The 17,734-nt window shown below is 44.6% G+C and overlaps 1 protein-coding gene across 2 annotated transcripts in view; it reads right to left on the bottom strand.

The window, feature by feature from the left end:
• fmn1 (formin 1) overlaps positions 1-17,734 on the bottom strand; it is a 532,192-nt gene that overhangs the window by 399,103 nt on the left and 115,355 nt on the right. Inside the window, exon 1 of one of the 2 annotated variants that reach the window (XM_038785772.1) lies at positions 14,675-17,040. The exons of the other annotated variant lie outside the window; for it this stretch is intronic. Within the exon in view, the coding sequence (XP_038641700.1) occupies positions 14,675-16,108 (1,434 nt within the window). The 5' untranslated portion in view covers positions 16,109-17,040. Of the gene's footprint in view, positions 1-14,674; positions 17,041-17,734 lie in introns of those variants that run through there. 2 annotated transcript variants of the gene reach the window in all.

The following is a 17,734-nucleotide window of genomic DNA, read 5'->3' as shown; positions in this document are numbered from 1 at the left end:
GGAATGCCAGAGCTCCAGGGGAACCAGAGGGCAGAGGTGAGTGCAGTGACTATTACTAAGGAGAAGGTTCTGGGGAAACTGAAAGGTCTGAAGGTGGATAAGTCACCTGGACCGGATGGACTACACCCCAGGGTCCTAAAAGAGCTAGCTGAGGAAATGTGGAGGCATTAGTGATGACCTTTCAGAAATGACTTGTGGCAGGAAGGGTCCCAGAGGACTGGAAGGTGGCTAATGTAACACCACTGTTTAAGAAGGGAGGGTGGCAGAAGACGGGAAATTATAGGCCGGTTAGCCTGACTTCGATCATTGGTAAGATTTTAGAGTCCGTTATTAAAGATGAGATCGCGGGGTACTTGGAAATGCATGGTAAAATAGGACTGAGTCAGCACAGCTTTGTCAAAGGGAGGTCGTGTCTGACAAATCTGTTAGAATTCTTTGAGGAGGTAACAAGGAAGTTAAACAAAGGAGAAGCAGTGGACGTGATTTATTTAGATTTGCAGAAGGCCTTTGACAAGGCATAGGAGACTGTTAAATAAGTTAAAAGCCCATGGTGTTAAGGGTAAGATCCTGACATGGGTAGAGGATTGGCTGACTGGCAGAAGGCAGAGAGTGGGGGATAAAGGGGTCTTTTTCAGGATGGCAGTTGGTGACTAGTGGTGTGCCTCAGGGGTCTGTGCTGGGACCACAACTTTTCACAATATACATTAATGATCTGGAAGAAGGTACTGAAGGCACTGTTGCTAAGTTTGCAGATGATACAAAGATCTGTAGAGGGACAGGTAGTATTGAGGAAGCAAGGTGTCTGCAGAAGGACTTGGACAAGCGAGGAGAGTGGGCAATGAAGTGGCAAACAAAATACAATGTGGAAAAGTGTGAGGTTATGCACTTTGGAAGGAGGAATTTAGCCATAGACTATTTTCTAAATGGGGAAATGATTCGGAAATCAGAAGCACAAAGGGACTTGGGAGTCCTTGTTCACGATTCTCTTAAGGTTAATGTGCAGGTTCAGTCGGCAGTTAAGAAGGTAAATGCAATGTTAGCATTCATGTCAAGAGAGCTCAAATAAAGACCAGGGATGTACTTCTGAGGCTGTATAAGGCTCTGGTCAGACCCCATTTGAAGTATTGGAAGCAGTTTTGGGCCCAGCAGATGTGCTGGCCTTGGAAAGGATCCAAAGGAGGTTCACAAGAATGATCCCTGGAATGAAGAACTTGTTGTATGAGGAACGTTTGAGGGTTCTGGGTCTGTACTCGTTGGAGTTTAGAAGGGTGAGAGGGGATCTTATTAAAACTTACAAGATACTGCGAGGCCTGGATAGAATGGAGAGGATGTTTCCACTTGTAGGAAAAACTAGAATCTCAGGACAACATCTTAGACTAAAGGGACGATCCTTTAAAACAGAAATGAGGGGGAATTTCTTCAGCCAGAGGGAGGTGAATCTGTGGAACTCTTTGCCACAGAAGGCTGTGGAGGCCAAATCACTGAGTGTCTTTAAGACAGAGATAGATAGGTTCTTGATTAATAAGGGGATCAGGGGTTATGGAGAGAAGACAGGAGAATGGGGATGAGAAAATATCAGCCATGATTGAATGGCGGAGCAGACTCGATGGGCCAAGCGGCCTAATTCTGCTCCTATGTCTTATGGTCTTATGGTTAATAATGGACTCAAACGTAGAAACTTTTATTATATGTCAGTGGTATTTGATCGAGAAGGCTCCTGTTGGATATCTAGCTCCCATCGTCACCCCTTTCAATGTTATTGTATGTGAAAGTTTCCTTAATGCGCCAGGATATTGATTTTAGGACATGCATGAAGAAATACTTAGATTATCTAAACTACCACAAGTCATCACATCTCTATTTGTTTTGTCACTTTGGCTTGCTTAGACCCAGAGGAAAATGTCAGAGCAGGTTACCGTAATTCCAATTACATTTACATTACATTTTGGGTGTTTTCATTCTAACTATAGGGCGGGATTCTCCGGTGTCCCATTGAAGCTACCCCACACCAGCAGGAAACTCGCGGGCGGGGGTATGCTGTCGACAATCGGAGAATTCAAACCACACTTTTTCTTTGGTCCCAGCAATGTTGGTCACTGTTGTAAGTAAACCAAATATACGTTAACCTTCCCAATAACTAGATACATAAAATGAGATCCAGGGTTCGAACACGGAACGTTTGTCACTCCACCACTTGACTGCATTCTGCTCAGTAAATGAAAGAATAATACAGACAATATTCCAGCCTATAGGTCTACCAAACATAGTTCCACCAAACATTGAAACAAATAAAGAGTGCGGGACATAAAAGTAAAACTAGGCATCACTCCTTGGAATCAGATGACAAATAATTCCCCTATGTTAATGTTTGACATCAAATCAAGACGTTAAGCATATTTCTATTACTCCTCAGGTAGCTAGCTATTCATTAGCAAAACTCTTGGACTAACTGGTCTGTAATAGTTTCAGAATGTTCAACGGACGGCAGCTGGTCACAAGTAATCTGGCAATTATAAAAGTTTGGCTGAGGAGCTGTTCATTATAGGATTTCTGAATTAAACAAACTGGCTTGATGCACTGATCTTCAGCAAAACAATCGGAATAAAGTTGGATGGTCTCCAGTGGCTTTCCTGGATTACTCTGCAACTTGAAAAATCAGTTTGCAGTACATCCCTTTAACACTGTTTGAGGTGAAATCAGCAAGAATCCAATAAACAACCCATCACAGACAAAAGAAGAAGCCCCAACAGCCTATAAAGCTGCCATAGATCCTAATATTTAAACATTTGTAAGCAATAGCCCAATGGTCTGGTCTTCCATTTAGTGCACAATTCCTGTTTATAATCTCAATCATGAAACACATTCATAGCCCACAGGCTGATTTGTAGTGCTATTTGCATCAATCAGATTAAAAATGTGCAGACATAAAAGAATCATGTAATGACAAAAAATATAATCTTGAGCTTTCGAGTCTGGATGACTCTTTGTCAAATAACCTGACAACCATTGCAGCAACTTTCTAGGGCCCATCCACTTGGATCAAATGCAGTGATAAATGTTCCTCATGGCTCCCATTTATTTAATTTTGGCCTTTTCTCGTCTCAGCACACAGTTTTCATTACACTAAACGTACTAGACTCTGAAGACAGGGTACTGTAGTCGTCATTTCCAGGTTTTACTGTTTCTTCCTTATTGGGCAGGACGACATGGAATGGGGATCAAGCAGGTTATCGAGAGTGGCGCTTCAGTGCAATACTGAGGGAATGCTGCAATCCTCTGGATGAGGCCTTAGCCCAAGGCCCTTGCCCTGCCTGTCATGCCAGCTGAATGGAGCCACTGTACAGTCTGAGGAGGAGGGGAGTTTACCTTGTATCTTGGTCAACAGTCATCCCTCAACCAACATCAGTAAAAGCAATGTGGTGCACTAAACAATCCAATCTCACTTCCATTCTTGGGATCCTGCTGTGCAAATATCTCTTCTTGCATCTGCCTTTATTAAAATTGGTCCCTAGTCTTTCAGTTTTTAAGAATGCTCACACAGACAAACAATATACATGCAAACATATGATTTCGGAGCAGGATAGGCCCCTCAAGCGTGCTCCGCCATTCAATAAGATCATGGTTCATCTGGTTGTAGCCTCAACTCTACATTCCTGCCTAACCGCGATATCCTTTCGCCCCCTTGGTTATCAGTAATCTATCTACCTCTGCTTTAAAAATATTCAAAGACTCTGCTTCCAAAACCTCTCAAAGTAGAGAATTCCAAAGACTTACACCCTGTGGGAGAAGAAAATCTCTCCTCATCTTTGTATTAAATGGGAAATCCCTTATTTTTAAACAGTGACAATATGGACACCCAATAGACTCTATTATATGAGAAACCCTGTTTCTGAAACTTCTACTGGGGTCATTCACAAAGCAGATTGACAGGAGTTGCCACTGGCAAATGGAGCTCTCGGAATCTCCATAAGGAAAATTATAAATTCAGGCTCTAGTACATTTAACGCAATGAAAACTGTGCTGAGATTAGAAAAGCCCAAAATGAAATATATGAGTCATGAGCAATATTTATCACTGCATTTGATCCAAACGGTTGGGCCTTAGAAAGTTGCTGCAGTCTGTTTATTTGACAACGAGTCATCCGGACTCGAAACAATAGCTCTGTTCTCTGTCCACAGATGCCATAGACCTGCTGAGATTGTCCAGCATTTTCTGTTTTTGTTTCAGATTCCAGCATCCACAGTAATTTGCTTTTATATTTATGTCAATTTATTGGTCTGTCACTGACACAGAACAAAGAGGTACAGAGTGAACTTTCACAGGGATGAAAGGCACCTGTGGGTGTGAATTTATGCTTACCGAGAAATTGAAACTAATTCCACATCTAGAAACATTTAATAAATTATTAAGTGGGTGGGGAGAGTGATTAACGTCACTTCAAAGTAAAGGTAACTGCCCCACCCAAATTTACGATTTAAACTAATTAAAAGGAGCAGCCAAAATGTGGTCACACCCAGTAATTTCTGTTTCAATTCTCCGCATTGAAACTGAGAATGCTTTGATACATTTCTGGGCGTACAAAATGAAATTGCACTGCTCCAGATGCGAAGTGCAATTTGGGACAGGGGATAATCCATGAAAAGCATGAGGAATGCTCAAAAGCTTAATTTGTCCTTGGCTCCGATTTAAATCAGGCATCAACATCCTAATTTCAGGAAGTGTTCCTTCTGCAGGAGGAAGGCTCCATTATGGAAATTTGATAAAGAACCTTTGCAAAGTGTAACTCATGGATTTAGCAGTTTAAAAAAAATAATCATCTTTATTTGTGTCACAAGTAGGCTTACATTAACACTACAATGAAGTTACTGTGAAAATCTCCTAGTCGCCACATCACAGCGCCTGTTCGGGTACACTGAGGGAGAATTTAGAATGTCCAATTCACCCAACAACACGTCTTTCGGGATTTTTGGGAGAAAACCAGAGCAACTGAAGGAAACCCACACAGACACAGGGAGAACGTGCAGACTCCGCACAGTCAGAGACCCAAGCTGGGAATTTAACCCAGGCCCCTGGCACTGTGAAGCAACATTGAAGGCTGACTCACCAGTAAATTGATATGCTTTGTGCCAGTTTTATTCCTCATAGAAAGTAATGTAATTACAAACAGGTATCAATTTCTAACTCATTGTTGAGGTCTGGGCTTGGCTAGCTATGCCCCTCTACCCCTCACCAAAATGGAAAATATACCACAAGCACTTGCTGTTTGGACATTGTTTGAGAATAGTGGTGCTGGAGGGAGCCCTGGGACAGAATTGGAGGCATAGGGGCATTTATTCCCTTATTTCCCCTTTCTATTATTTTGTTGTTATAATTTTGATCCTGGATGATTAATGGATATGTGTCTTTCAGGCAAGCAGCCTGTATCTTTAAGTTAAAGAATCCAGAAGGCTGTGCTGGTTTAAACTGGAATTGCAGACTCGTCAGCACCAGTGAGAGAAATAGGTTGACACTCAGTTTGATTGATTTAACCGGTGGCAAATTAACTGGCACAAAAGGCTGTGCTCTGCCTGATAACAGGTGGTGATTGGATCTTATCCCACTAGAATGCTTTTCATTTGTCCTACAGTTTGAGTTTGATCCAGGCAGCCCAGTAAAGGTCCTGCTTTCCTCTCAGAAAAGCTGTGTGGCTTTGTTTCTGAACTGGCAGAGAGCCTGGTTGAATCTATTTACAGGAGAATCATGAAAGATGGTGCAAGCAAAGTCCAGAACCTGCCTTCCGTGAGTGCTGTTTTTCTGAACCTACAGAACCCTGAACACAAACCACAAACTGAAAGCAAAGTTTGAACAGAAGTAAGGTGCCTCTCCAAAAAAGCGTGAGTACTGCATTTCTAAGCTACAGAGAACCGGAATGAATGAATCTACAGAGAAGACCATTACATGCTGCAAAACAAAGACTTTAACCTGCAAACGTACTGTGAAGAAAAGTGTGCTAAAAACCATAATCTGAAACAAAGACTCTTTATCCTTTCATTTATGATTTTTATCCCTTTCCACCCCTCTGTGTTTCTCTGTCTTGTGTGTAGAGGGTGGGGGCAGTTTAAAATGGGGACTAGCTTATGCTTAACGAGTTGCAATTGTTGCCTATTTCATTATAGTTCTGGCTATAAGTCAACAATAATTGTGCCTACATTTATAAAACTGGTGACTGCGATTATTGGGAAGCCGAGGGCCAAAGGCTTTGGGTATTTTTACAAGAATTATTGGTTAAATCACTTGTGTTGTTCCGGCATTGGATGACATGGAGTTAAACTTGGCAGGGCTAGATTACAGAAAATCATGGAAGGACAAAAAGTTGGAGATTAAAGCAAGCCAGCATGCCCTTGGCTGGCAAGAAGCAGGGCAGCACGGTGGCATGGTGGTTAGCACTGCTGTCTCACAGCACTAAGGACCCAGGTTCTAGTCCGGCCTAGGGTAACTATGTGTGGAGTTTGCATGTTCACCCCAAGTGTGTGTGGGTTTCGTCCGGGCGCTCCGGTTTCCTCCCATAGTCCAAAGATGTGGTCAGGTGGATTGGCCATGCTAAATTGCCCTGAGGTGGGGTTACGGGATAGGGTGAAGGATTGGGCCGAGGAAGGTGCTCTTTCAGTAGGTCAGTGCAGACTCGATGGGCCGAATGGCCTACTTCTGCATTGAAGGGATTCTATTATATTTTTCTATTCTATTCTTTGAAGCTAATTTAAGCTTGGTAAAGATTGGTAAAGAGAAATGTTGGCCCCCTACAGACAGAAACAGGAGAATGCATAATAAGGGACAAATAAATGGCTGAGCAATTGAATACATACTTTGGTTCTGTCTTCACAAAAGAGGACACAAATCAGATACCAGAAATGTTAGAGAGTGAAAGGTTTAGTGAGAGGGAAGAACTGAGGGAGATCAACATTAATAAGAGAAATGGTGCTGGGAAAACTGATGGGATTGAAGACGGATAAATCCCCAAGGCTTGAGAATCTGCATTCCAGAGTGCTTAAGGAGGTGGCTCTGGAAACAGTGGATGCATTGGCGGACATCTTCCGGGATTGTATAGACTCTGGAACTGTCCCTGCAGATTGGAGGGTTGCTCACGTCATTCCAATATTCAAAAAGGGAGGTAGACAGAAAGCAGGGAATTATGGGCTAGACAGCTGGTTTGTAATGCAGAACAAGGCCAGCAGTGCGGGTTCAATTCCCGTATTGACTGAGAATTCTGAATTCTCCCTCTGTGTACCCGAATGGGCGCCGAAATGTGGCGACTAGGGGCTTTTTTCAGTAACTTCATTGCAGTGTTAATGTAAGCCTACTTGTGACAATAAAAGGATTATTATTATTATTATTATAGACCAGTAAGCCTAACATAGTGGGGAAAATTCTTGAATCCATTATCAAGGACTTTATAGCGGAACATTTAGAAAGCAGTGACATGATCAGTCAGAGTCAGCATGGATTTCTGAAGGAAAAATCATGCCTGACAAATCTGTTGGAACTCTTTAAGATGTAACCAGTACAGTTGACATTGGCGAGCCAGTCGATGTGGTATATTTGGACTTTCAGAAGGCGTTTGACAAAGCCCCGCATAACAGATTATTGTGCAAAATGGAAGTGCATGGAATTGGGGGAAATGTATTGAGGTGGACAGAAAACTGGTTGGCAGAGAAGAAACAAAGAGTAGGAATTAATGAAGTAGGAATTGGCAGGCAGTAACTAGTGGGGTACCACAGGGATTGGTGCTGGAACCCCAGCTCTTCACAATATATATTAATGATTTGGATGAGGGAACAAAATGTAACATCTTAAAGTTTGCAGATGATGCCAAGTTAGGTGGGAGGGTGAATCTGGACAGGTTGGGCGAGTGGGCAAATGAATGGCAGATGCAGTATAATTTGGATAAGTGTGAGGTTATTCACTTTGGAAGCAAAAACAGGAAGGCAGATTACCTGAAAAGTTGTAAATTGGGAGAGGGGAGTGTGCAGCGGGACCTGGGTGTCCTTGTGCACCAGTGCTGAAGGTAAGCATGCAGGTGCAGCAGGCGGTAAAGAAGGCGAATGGTATGTTGGCCTTCATTGCGAGAGGTTTTGAGTATAGAAGCAGGGATGTGTTGCTGCAATTACACAGGCCTTGGTGAGGCCACACGCTGGAGTAATGTGTGCAGTTTTGGTCTCCTTCTCTGAGGAAGGATGTTCTTGCTCTCGAGGGAGTGCAGCGAAAGTTTACTAGACTGATTCCAGGGATGGCGGGACTGTCATATGAGGAGAGATTGACATTGAGATTGAGATTGGGATTGTTCTCGCTGGAGTTCAAAAGAATGAGGGGGGGATCTCATAGAGACTTATAAAATTTTAATGGCACTAGACAGGGTAGATGCAGGTAAGATGTTATTAATGATGGGTGTGTCCAGAACCAGGGGTCACAGTCTGAGGATTCAGGGTAAACCATTTCGGACAGATACAAGGAGACATTTCTTCACCCAAAGAGTGGTGCGCCTGTGGAATTCATTACCACAGGAAGTAGTTGATGCTAAAACATTGAATATATTCAAGAGGGGGCTAGATATAGCACTTGGGGAGAATGGGATCAAAGGCTATGGGGAGAAAGCAGGATTAGGCGATTGAGTTGGATGATCAGCCATGATCGTGATGAGTGGCGGAGCAGGCTCGAAGGGTCAAAAGACCACCTCCTGCTCATATCTTCTCTGTATCTATGTATGTGTATAAGTACAACATTAAGAAAGAAACTCTGAGCAAAGGCAGTCAACTTCAGGAGACCAACTTTTATAAAAGATAAATGCAACAACATTTGCAAACTGAGTTATATGTCATGGGATTAGGCACCATTGTACAAATGGGGAAAATTTCTGGCATGTATCCTGCACAAACTTGGTTCATTCCTCATGACAAAGCATTGACCAATCAGAGTTGACCTGTCTACTTTGAATTTGAACAAACGCTTGGCAGTTGGTGCATTCTCTATGACAATGCATTGACCAATCACAAGGGCAGCACGGTAGCACAGTGGTTAGCACAGTTGCGTCACAGCTCCAGGGTCCCAGGTCACAGTCTGTGCAGAGTCTGCACGTTCTCCCCATATGTGCGTGGGTTTCCTCTGTGTCCTCCGGTTTCCTCCCACAGTCCAAAAAGGTGGATTGGCTATGCTAAATTGCCCTGAGTGTCCAAAAAGGTTTGTTGGGGTTGCTGGGTTACAGGGATAGGTTGGAAGTGTGGGTTTTGGTGGGATGTTCTTGCAAAGAGCCGTTGCAGACTCGATGGGCCGAATGGCCTTCTTCTGCACTGTAAATGCTATGAAATTAGTTACTCGTCAACCAATTAGCACTCTCTTCTCATGCAGTATAAACTAATGTTTCCTTTACTATTGGTATGTTTGTGAATCTGGCCTGATGAGTGCAAGATGAAAAGCTTTGACAGCAAGTCTCTTTTTTCAGCAATACACAAGCTCTATACTACCAAATGTTATTTAAGTCAAGAAAACAAGTGTTCAATCAACCCTAACATTTGACAGCTACAGTGACAGTAATTCCGGGAATGTAACGATCGCCAAGCTTTGGGAGGCGTTCAAGGTGGTGGTCAAGAGGGAATTTATTTCAATTTGGGCGCATAGGGACAAAACAGAGTGAGTGGAGATGGCAACGCTGGTAATGAGATCCTGAGGGTGGATAGGAGGTATTCGGAAGCCCCAGAGGCAGGGCTGTTGACGGAGTGGCAGAGGCTCCAGATGGAGTTCAGATGAGTGTCCACAGGGAATGTGGTGCAGCAGTTACTGAGGGCCAGAGGGGCAGTGTACGAGTACAGGGAGAATGCGAGCAGGATGCTTGCCCACCAATTGAGGAAGAACGATGCGGTGAGGGATACTGGCAGAGTAAGGGATGATAAGGGAGTTGGACCCGGAGTGGGTGAATGGCGTGTTTGAGGCGTCTTATAGGAGGTTTCAAGAGTCGGTGTCCCCGGCTGGGGGAGGAGGAGATGCAGCGGTTTTTGGACAAGCTGGAGTTTCCCACGGTAGAGGAGGAGCCTGTTCAGGGATTGGCAGCCTCAATTGTGTTGAGGGAGGTGATGGACAGTGCGGGGGCGATGCAGGGAAGGCCCCGGGTTCGGACGGATTCCCAGTGGAGTTTTATAAAACATTTGGGGGGGGACCTGGGGCCACAACGTGAGGGTATATAATGAGGCAAGGGAGAGGGGGGTGTGCCCCTCCTAAATTTCTGCAAGCTTCCATCTCCCTGATATTGAAAAAGGACAAGGATCCGGAGCAGTCTGGGTCATACCACCCAATATCATTACTGAACTTAGATGCCAAGTTGTGAGCGAAGTTACTGGCCTTACTAATCGAGGACTGCATCCCGGTGATAGGCAAGGACCAAACAGGTTTTGTGAAGGGGAGTTGTTAGCGAATGTGAGGAGGCTGATCAATGTAATTACAATAACCTTTATTAGTGTCACAAGTAGACTTAATTTAACACTGCAATTAAGTTATTGTGAAAATCCCCCAGTCGTCACACTCCGGCACCTGTTCGAGTACACAGAGGGCGAATTCAGAATGTCCAATTCACCTAACAAGCACGTCTTTCGGGACTTGTGAGAGGAACCCGGAGCGCTCGGAGGAAACCCATGCAGACACTGGGAGAACATGCAGACTCCACACGGACAGTGGCCCAAGCCAGGAATCGAACCCGGGTCCCTGGCGTTGTGAAGCAATAGTGCTAACCACCGTGCTACCGTGCCTTCGGAGGGGCAGGAGGTGGAGGTAGTGGTGATGATGGACGCGGAGAAGGCGTTTGATTGGGTAGAGTGGGAGTATTTGTGGGGGATATGAGGGCGGTTCGGGTACAGGTAGGGGTTTGTGGACTGGGTCTGGTTGCTATTTCAGGCGCCGGTTGCAAGTGTGCAGACGGACCGGGTGAGTTCGGGATATTTTGGTCTTCATTGGGGTCGAGGCAGGAATGCCAGCTCTCCCTGTTGTTACTTGTTATGGCGATAGAGCCGCTAGCAATGGTACTTAGGGCGTCGAGGGACTGGAAAGGGATTGTGCGGGAGGGGGGCAACGAGCATAGGGTTTTGTTGTATGCGGACCACCTGTTGCTGTATATTTCACACCCATTGCGTGGCATCGGGGGCATTATGGGGATTTTGGAGGAATTTGGTGGGTTGTCTGGGTTCAAGTTCAATATGGGAAAGTGTGAGGTCTTCCCGATTGAGACAAGAGGGCAGGGGAGGAGATTAAGGAAGCTGCCATTCAAGGTGGTGAGGGCGAGTTTGAGTTACTTGGGCATCCAGGTGACTCAGGCCTGGGATGTGCTGCCCCAAGCAAGGTGGGTGCATGCAGTAAAAATGCAGGTGCTGCCGAGGTTTCTATTCGTGTTTCAGAACCTCCCAATCTTCATCCCGAAGCCATTTTTCCAAAAGATTACTGCGCTGATCTCTGGGTTTGTATGGGTGGGGTAGACCCCGCAGGTTAGGAGGGCTTTCCTGGAGCGGGGATGAGGAGGGGAAGGAGCTGGCGCTGCCTAACATGATGAACTACTACTGGGTGGCAAACGTCGCCATGGTTAGGAAATGGGTTGTAGGGGAGGGGTCGGCATGGGGTTGGATGCAGGTGGCATTGTGTAGGTGAACAGGTTTAACGGCTTTGTTGTCAGCACCTCTGCCATTCTCGCCAGCCAGCTACTCCATGAGCCCAGTGGTGGTGTCGGCATTAAGGGTGTGGGGGCAGTGGAGGCAGCACTTGGGACTGGAGGGTGCATCGGTGTGGGCACCTTTCTGCGACAAACATAGGTTTGCGCCGGGGTGTTTGGACACAAGGTTTCATGGGTGGTGGCGAGTGGCAATTGAGCGATTTGGTGACCTGTTTGTTGGGGGCAACTTTACAAGGTTGGAGGGGTGGACAACCCGAGGAAGAGTACAAGTTGCCCAGGGGGAATGGTTTTCGGTACCTGCAGGTCTGGGATTTTGTAAAGAGAGTGGTGTCGTCCTTTCCTGGCATTCCATGGGGTTGGAGGATAAGGCACTCTTGAGGGATGAGATAGGGGGTGGGAAGGTGTCCGAGGTCTACAAGCAGTTGATGGCCTGGGAGGGGGCCCTGGTGGGGGACATAAAACATAAGTGGGAAGAGGAACTGGGAGGGGGGCTGGAGGCTGGGGCCCTGCGGAGGGTGACTGCGTCCTCATCGTGTGAGATGTTAAGCCTCATTCAGTTTAAAGTAGTTCATCGGGCACATATGACGGTAGCAAGGATGAGTCGGTTTTTTGAGGGGTATAGGATAGGTGTGGGCAGTGTGCAGGGAGGCCCACAAATCACGTCCACATGTTTTGAGCATGTCCAAAACTGAAGGGGTTCTGGCAGGGATTCGCAGTCGTAATGTCCGAGATGATGGCGGTGAAGGCGACCCCAGGCCCAGATGATATTTGGGGTGTCAGAGGACCCAGAAGACCAGGGGGCAAGAAAGGCCAATGTTTTATCCTTTGCCTCCCTGATAGCCCGGAGACGGATCTTGCTCGGATGGAGGGACTCGGAGCCACTGAAAGCAGAGTGTGGGTGAGTGCCCTGGTGGAATTTCTGAGGCTGGAGAAGGTCAAGTTTCTCTTGAGGGGGTTGGTCAACGGGTTCGCTCGGAGGTGAAAGCCGTTTATTATTTCTTTAAGAGGTTTGACGGGTCAGCAAAGTGGGGGGGAGATGGGGGCAGGCAGATTAAATAGGGGAAGGCAGGATGGGTGAAGAGGGCGGTATTGGGGGAGCACAAATGGGGAGTGAGTGTTTATAATGTTGTATGGTTGTTCTTCTGCTTTTGTTTGTTTCTATGAAAATGTCTTGAATAAAATATTTTTTTAAATATATGAGGCAGCACTGTGCCAACGTGCTCCCCTGAGTTTAAGTCGCACTAGAGATTCGAGCAGAAAAATCGAACCTAGGCTGACACTCCGCTGAGGGAATACTGCACTGTCAGAGGTGCTGCCTTTCCAATGAGATGTTAAAGTTGAGACCCGGTCTGCCCTTAAGCATAGAAAAAGATGCCACAGCGCTACTCTGAAGTTGTGGGGACCTCTGGGAGGTACCTGGCTCTTATTTATCCCCCAATCAACATCACAAAAACAGGTCAACAGACTGACCTCACATTGCTGTCTGTGGGAGATTACTGTGCACCATGTTGGCTGCTGTATTTCCGATTAGACCATCAAGTCTGCATCGGCATTCGTTGATATCATGACTTATCTGATATAATCCTCAAATCCACTTTCCCGCATTATCCCCATAACCCTTGATTCCCTTACTGATTAAAAATCTGGCTATCTCAGCCTTTAACATATTTAATGACCCATCCTCACCAGCTCTCTGAGGTAAAGAATTCCACAGATTTACAACTTCAGAGAAGAAATTCCTTCTCATCTCTACTTTAAATGGGTAAACCCTTTGTTCTACCCTGTCAAGCCCAATGAGAATCCTATATGTCTCAATAAGGTCACCACTCATTCTCCTAAACTCCAATGGGTAGAGGCCCAAAGTTAACCTACTGGACCTTTCCTCATAAGAAAATCCCTCCATACCCGGGATCAGCCTAATGAACCTTCTTTGGACTGCCTCCAGTGCCAGTATATCTATCCTTAGATAAGGGGACCAAAACTGTATTCCAAGTGTGGTCTAAATAGTGCCTTGCATAGTTTTAGCAGGACTTCCCTATTTTTAAACTCCATTCCCTTTGAAATAAAATCAAACATTCCATTTGTTTTCCCAATTACCTGCTGAACCTCCATGCTGTTTTTTGTGTGATTTATGCACGAGGACCCACAAATCCCTCTGTGCTGCAGTTTTCTGCAGTCGTTCTCTGTTTAAATAATATTCAGCTCTTTTATTCTTCTTATCAAAGTGCATAACTTCACATTTTCCTGCATTATATTTCAGCAGCCACGTTTTTGCCCACTCACCTAACCTGCCTACATCCCTCTGTAGAGTCTTTGTGTATTCCTCGCCACTTGCCTTCCCACCTATTTTTGTGTTTCTGCAGACTTGGCATTGGGTGCATTTATTTCCTTTGTCCAAGTCATATCTCATTAGTATAGTGGTTGGTATCCCCGCCTGTCACCCGGGAGACCGGGGTTCAATTCCCCAACGGGGAGCATGCTTCCTTTCGGACAGCATGGTAGCACAGTGGTTAGCACTGTTGCTTCACTGCGCCAGTGTCCCAGTTTCATTTCCCAGCTTGGGTCACTGTGCACATGAACAGGCGCCAGAATGTGGCGACTAGGAGCTTTTCACAGTAACTTCATTGCAGTGTTAATGTAAGCCTACTTGTGACAATAAAGATTATTATTATTATACATCGTCAATAATTGTGGCCCCAGCACAGATCCGTGTGGTAATCCACTAGTTACAGGTCGCCATCCTGAAAATCCCCCTCTTATCCCAACTCTTGTCATCCATCAGTTAGCCAATCCCCACCTAAGTTACAATAGTGACAACCCTTTGAAAGTACTTCATTGGCTGTGAGGTGATATGGGACATTCTGAAAGGTGCTATATAAATGCAAGTCTTTCAGAACTAAAAAGATTTGAATTAAGTCTGCAACGATTGTCACACAGTTTCAAATATTTACTAATACTACACATTGACTTTTTAAATAAAGGATTTCAACGTACGGATTTTGCTTCTGTAGATCCTATTCGACGTTTCTGCTCAGGGGCTTGCTTTATGAAAGGCCTTTCAAAAATTGCCTTGAGTGAATCCTTATCTTGTTTTTTTCTCTTCTTCAATTTTTCCAGTTCTTCGGAATCAGCTATGTCCTTTTTGACAGGTTTTGCCATAAACAATGATTTGAAACTCTCCAAAGGAGTCTCAGAAGCAGGAGCTATGGGCGCTTCCGTTGGTGATTGTTCTGGTGACGATGGTTCAACGGGATGTTCCGATTGCTGGCACTGATCAGAAGCACCCACGTTATCCTCGACTTTGGGGGCATCAAAGATGAACTGACTGAGCTGATCGAAAATCCCAGTATTCTTTTTCAGCTCTGGTGGTTTATGATCATCTTTCCTCTTCGGTAAGGATTCTGTTAAGAGCTTAGCTGCAGATTTTTGACCTGGTTTAGTCAGTTTTAGCATTGCTAAATCGGTATCCTTCTGTTTGATCTCTGACACAGTCTGTCTGTCCTCACCTACAGCCCCTTTCTTCAATAACCGTAATCCACTAAAGAGGAGGGGCATTTGAAATGGCCTCTCTGTTTGTGCTGGTGCAATTTCTTGGTTGGAATTATTGTTAGAAACAAAAGTTGACATTGGTTGTGTTGGGACATTGCTTAACTTTTCTAATAAATTTTGTTCAATTTCATCGCTCTTATCAGAGGTTTCTGTTAGACCTTTATTGGTTTCCATCTGTGACATTAAATTCTCTTTTGACGCTCTGAGTTCAGAAGGTGTCTTTGTCTCTTCAGTTTCAAACACAACATTGTTTTCCCGTTCCTGACTTGACGTAAACTCACTATCTTTTGGCAGATTTTGTTCTGGAATGCGCTTTAAGTTTTCAGCAACTGCCAATGGAACTTCAGTTTCATTGATTTGATTGTTTTTTGGTCCAGCTTCATCCTCTGACTCAGTGTCACTTGTTGTCTGAACAAGAATGACGTGTACTGGACCTTCAACAAGGCCTTTCTCTAACGGATCTGCAGGAGTACGGGTTTCCTCTGGGGCACCGGGTTCTTCATTCCCCTTTTCAGTATTTTTAATCTGAATTTCGTCACCAACCAAATGTCCTTGTGCCACTTCCTTGTCAACTTTCTCTGGTTCTTCCTTTGCCTTGGCAATAGATTTGTCAGAGCCAGTCCCAATATCATCCTTCTTACCATCATCAGGTAACTTATCGGGATCTATAGAACGGAAGAACGTCAACAATGCGTTTCCTTGCCCATTGTTCTGCTTTGCTGCTTCCGAATCAGACTTAATCCCACCACGGCGACCCAGAAATGACATTTTCTTAGAAAATGAGGAAAATAATGATGAAGTGCCTTCTGTGGTCGGTGTTGCTAAATTCCCTGAATGTTCCATTTCAGCACCATTACTATTATTTACATTTCCTGCCATCGTACTGCTATTTATATCGACTCCCCTCTTTGAAAGATTTGGTTTGGAAATTTAGGTCATAATTTATATCAGCCACTGACAGATTATCAGTTTTATAATTTATATAGTAAATTGCCAAAATCTATCCCTGAAGTGAACTTTAACGTTCCCCTATCACTGAGCACTCAGATTATTATGTGCCCAGAACCCAAACATAAAATCTGTGTCCGCTTATTGAAAGTAGTCTCTTTAAACAACTGCAAGCTAACTAATACAGTTGTTTTCCAGCATCAATAGACTACAAACTAATAAAGGTTGTTGTATCATGTTCTTCATTAAGCAGCAGAATCATCATGGATTTGACTTCTACCTGTCAAAAGAGGACAATTTGCACAATATAAACAAAAGCCCCCTTCTCCCAAAGTTAAAGGGAAAATCTATGAAGAAACATTCAGTGCAACAACTATGAGAAGGCCCGAACTTTTAAAGTAAACCTCTAAATGATCAGAATCCAGGTCAAGGACTGCGAGGCTCCAATGCCAGAAGAGGAATAAACTTCTGAAAACATCTCTCCTGTGCTCTCTCCAGTCCTCCGACTTTCTTCACAGCCACTCCAAAAGCAGAAATTTCAGCAGGGTCATTTTAAACAGGCTTCAGCCAGCATCCCAATCAGCCACAGCGTTTAGATTGTACTGGAGGTGTAGAACAGCAGGCCTGAAAAATTGTGGGGGGGGCTGCTCACACAGCGAACTACAGTTGAAACTCCAGAGTCCTAGAAAGAGAGAGAGAGTTTGTACAAGTACCCTCCTCCTACACCCGTCCAGCTCTCAGTTGGAATGCGAGTTTCCGGCTTTACTGAGAGGCGAAAAAGCCCACACAGCACTGGTTTCATATTTCCCTGTTCCAACTCTCCCAGCTACTTCCGCAGTCCAGCCAGGTACTTATCAAACACCCCACCCAATGTCAGCCTGGTTAGTAGCGAGTTCACAGACAGTGTGCGGAACTGAGCAACTAAAGTGTCTCCGATGTCATCACTGGGCTACGTATTACAGCTTAAAGGAGAACTAGGCACAGCAATTCATATTTTCCTCTTTCAAAGGAAACCACTTACTTGTAATCAAAACTCTGTGAGCAGTTTCCACTATAAACAGAGTGACTGCCTTACTTATAAAATTAGAATAAATCTTAGTTAAACGGTAACTAGGTGTTACATCTTTTTAACAATGAGGGGATAAGATAAGAATGGGTGAACATTGTGCACCCCCCCCCCCCCCCCCCCCAAAAGAGACAATGACGATCATGGAATAAGTAAATGTGCAGCTAAACGTTCACAGATATGTAATTTTCTCCATGGTGAGTAAGAGTGGGATGGTATTTGTTTGAATTGTGGGCAGCTCCTTCCTCTGTAAGCAGTTTATGAGTTTTGATAGAGAGCCAACATCTGTTGATTTTCAAGTTAAAAGGTCATCGTGCAAGATGACATGAACAACACAAAAAAAAACCTTTATTTTAAAGCACTTTGGGTAAAGTTGTGCTGAGAAAAGAAAGAAGAATCATGTCAGAACCAATCTAAAAAGAGAAAGTCTTGGAAAACTTCAGCAAGTCTGTCAACATCTGTTGAGACAGAGTCAACATTCCAAGTTCAAT

This window comes from Scyliorhinus canicula, chromosome 2, assembly GCF_902713615.1.
Source record: "Scyliorhinus canicula chromosome 2, sScyCan1.1, whole genome shotgun sequence".
In the NCBI taxonomy this organism is placed as follows: Eukaryota; Metazoa; Chordata; class Chondrichthyes; order Carcharhiniformes; family Scyliorhinidae; genus Scyliorhinus; species Scyliorhinus canicula.
Note: the sequence above shows the minus strand (reverse complement) of the source record. Positions and strands in the feature narration are given on the sequence as shown.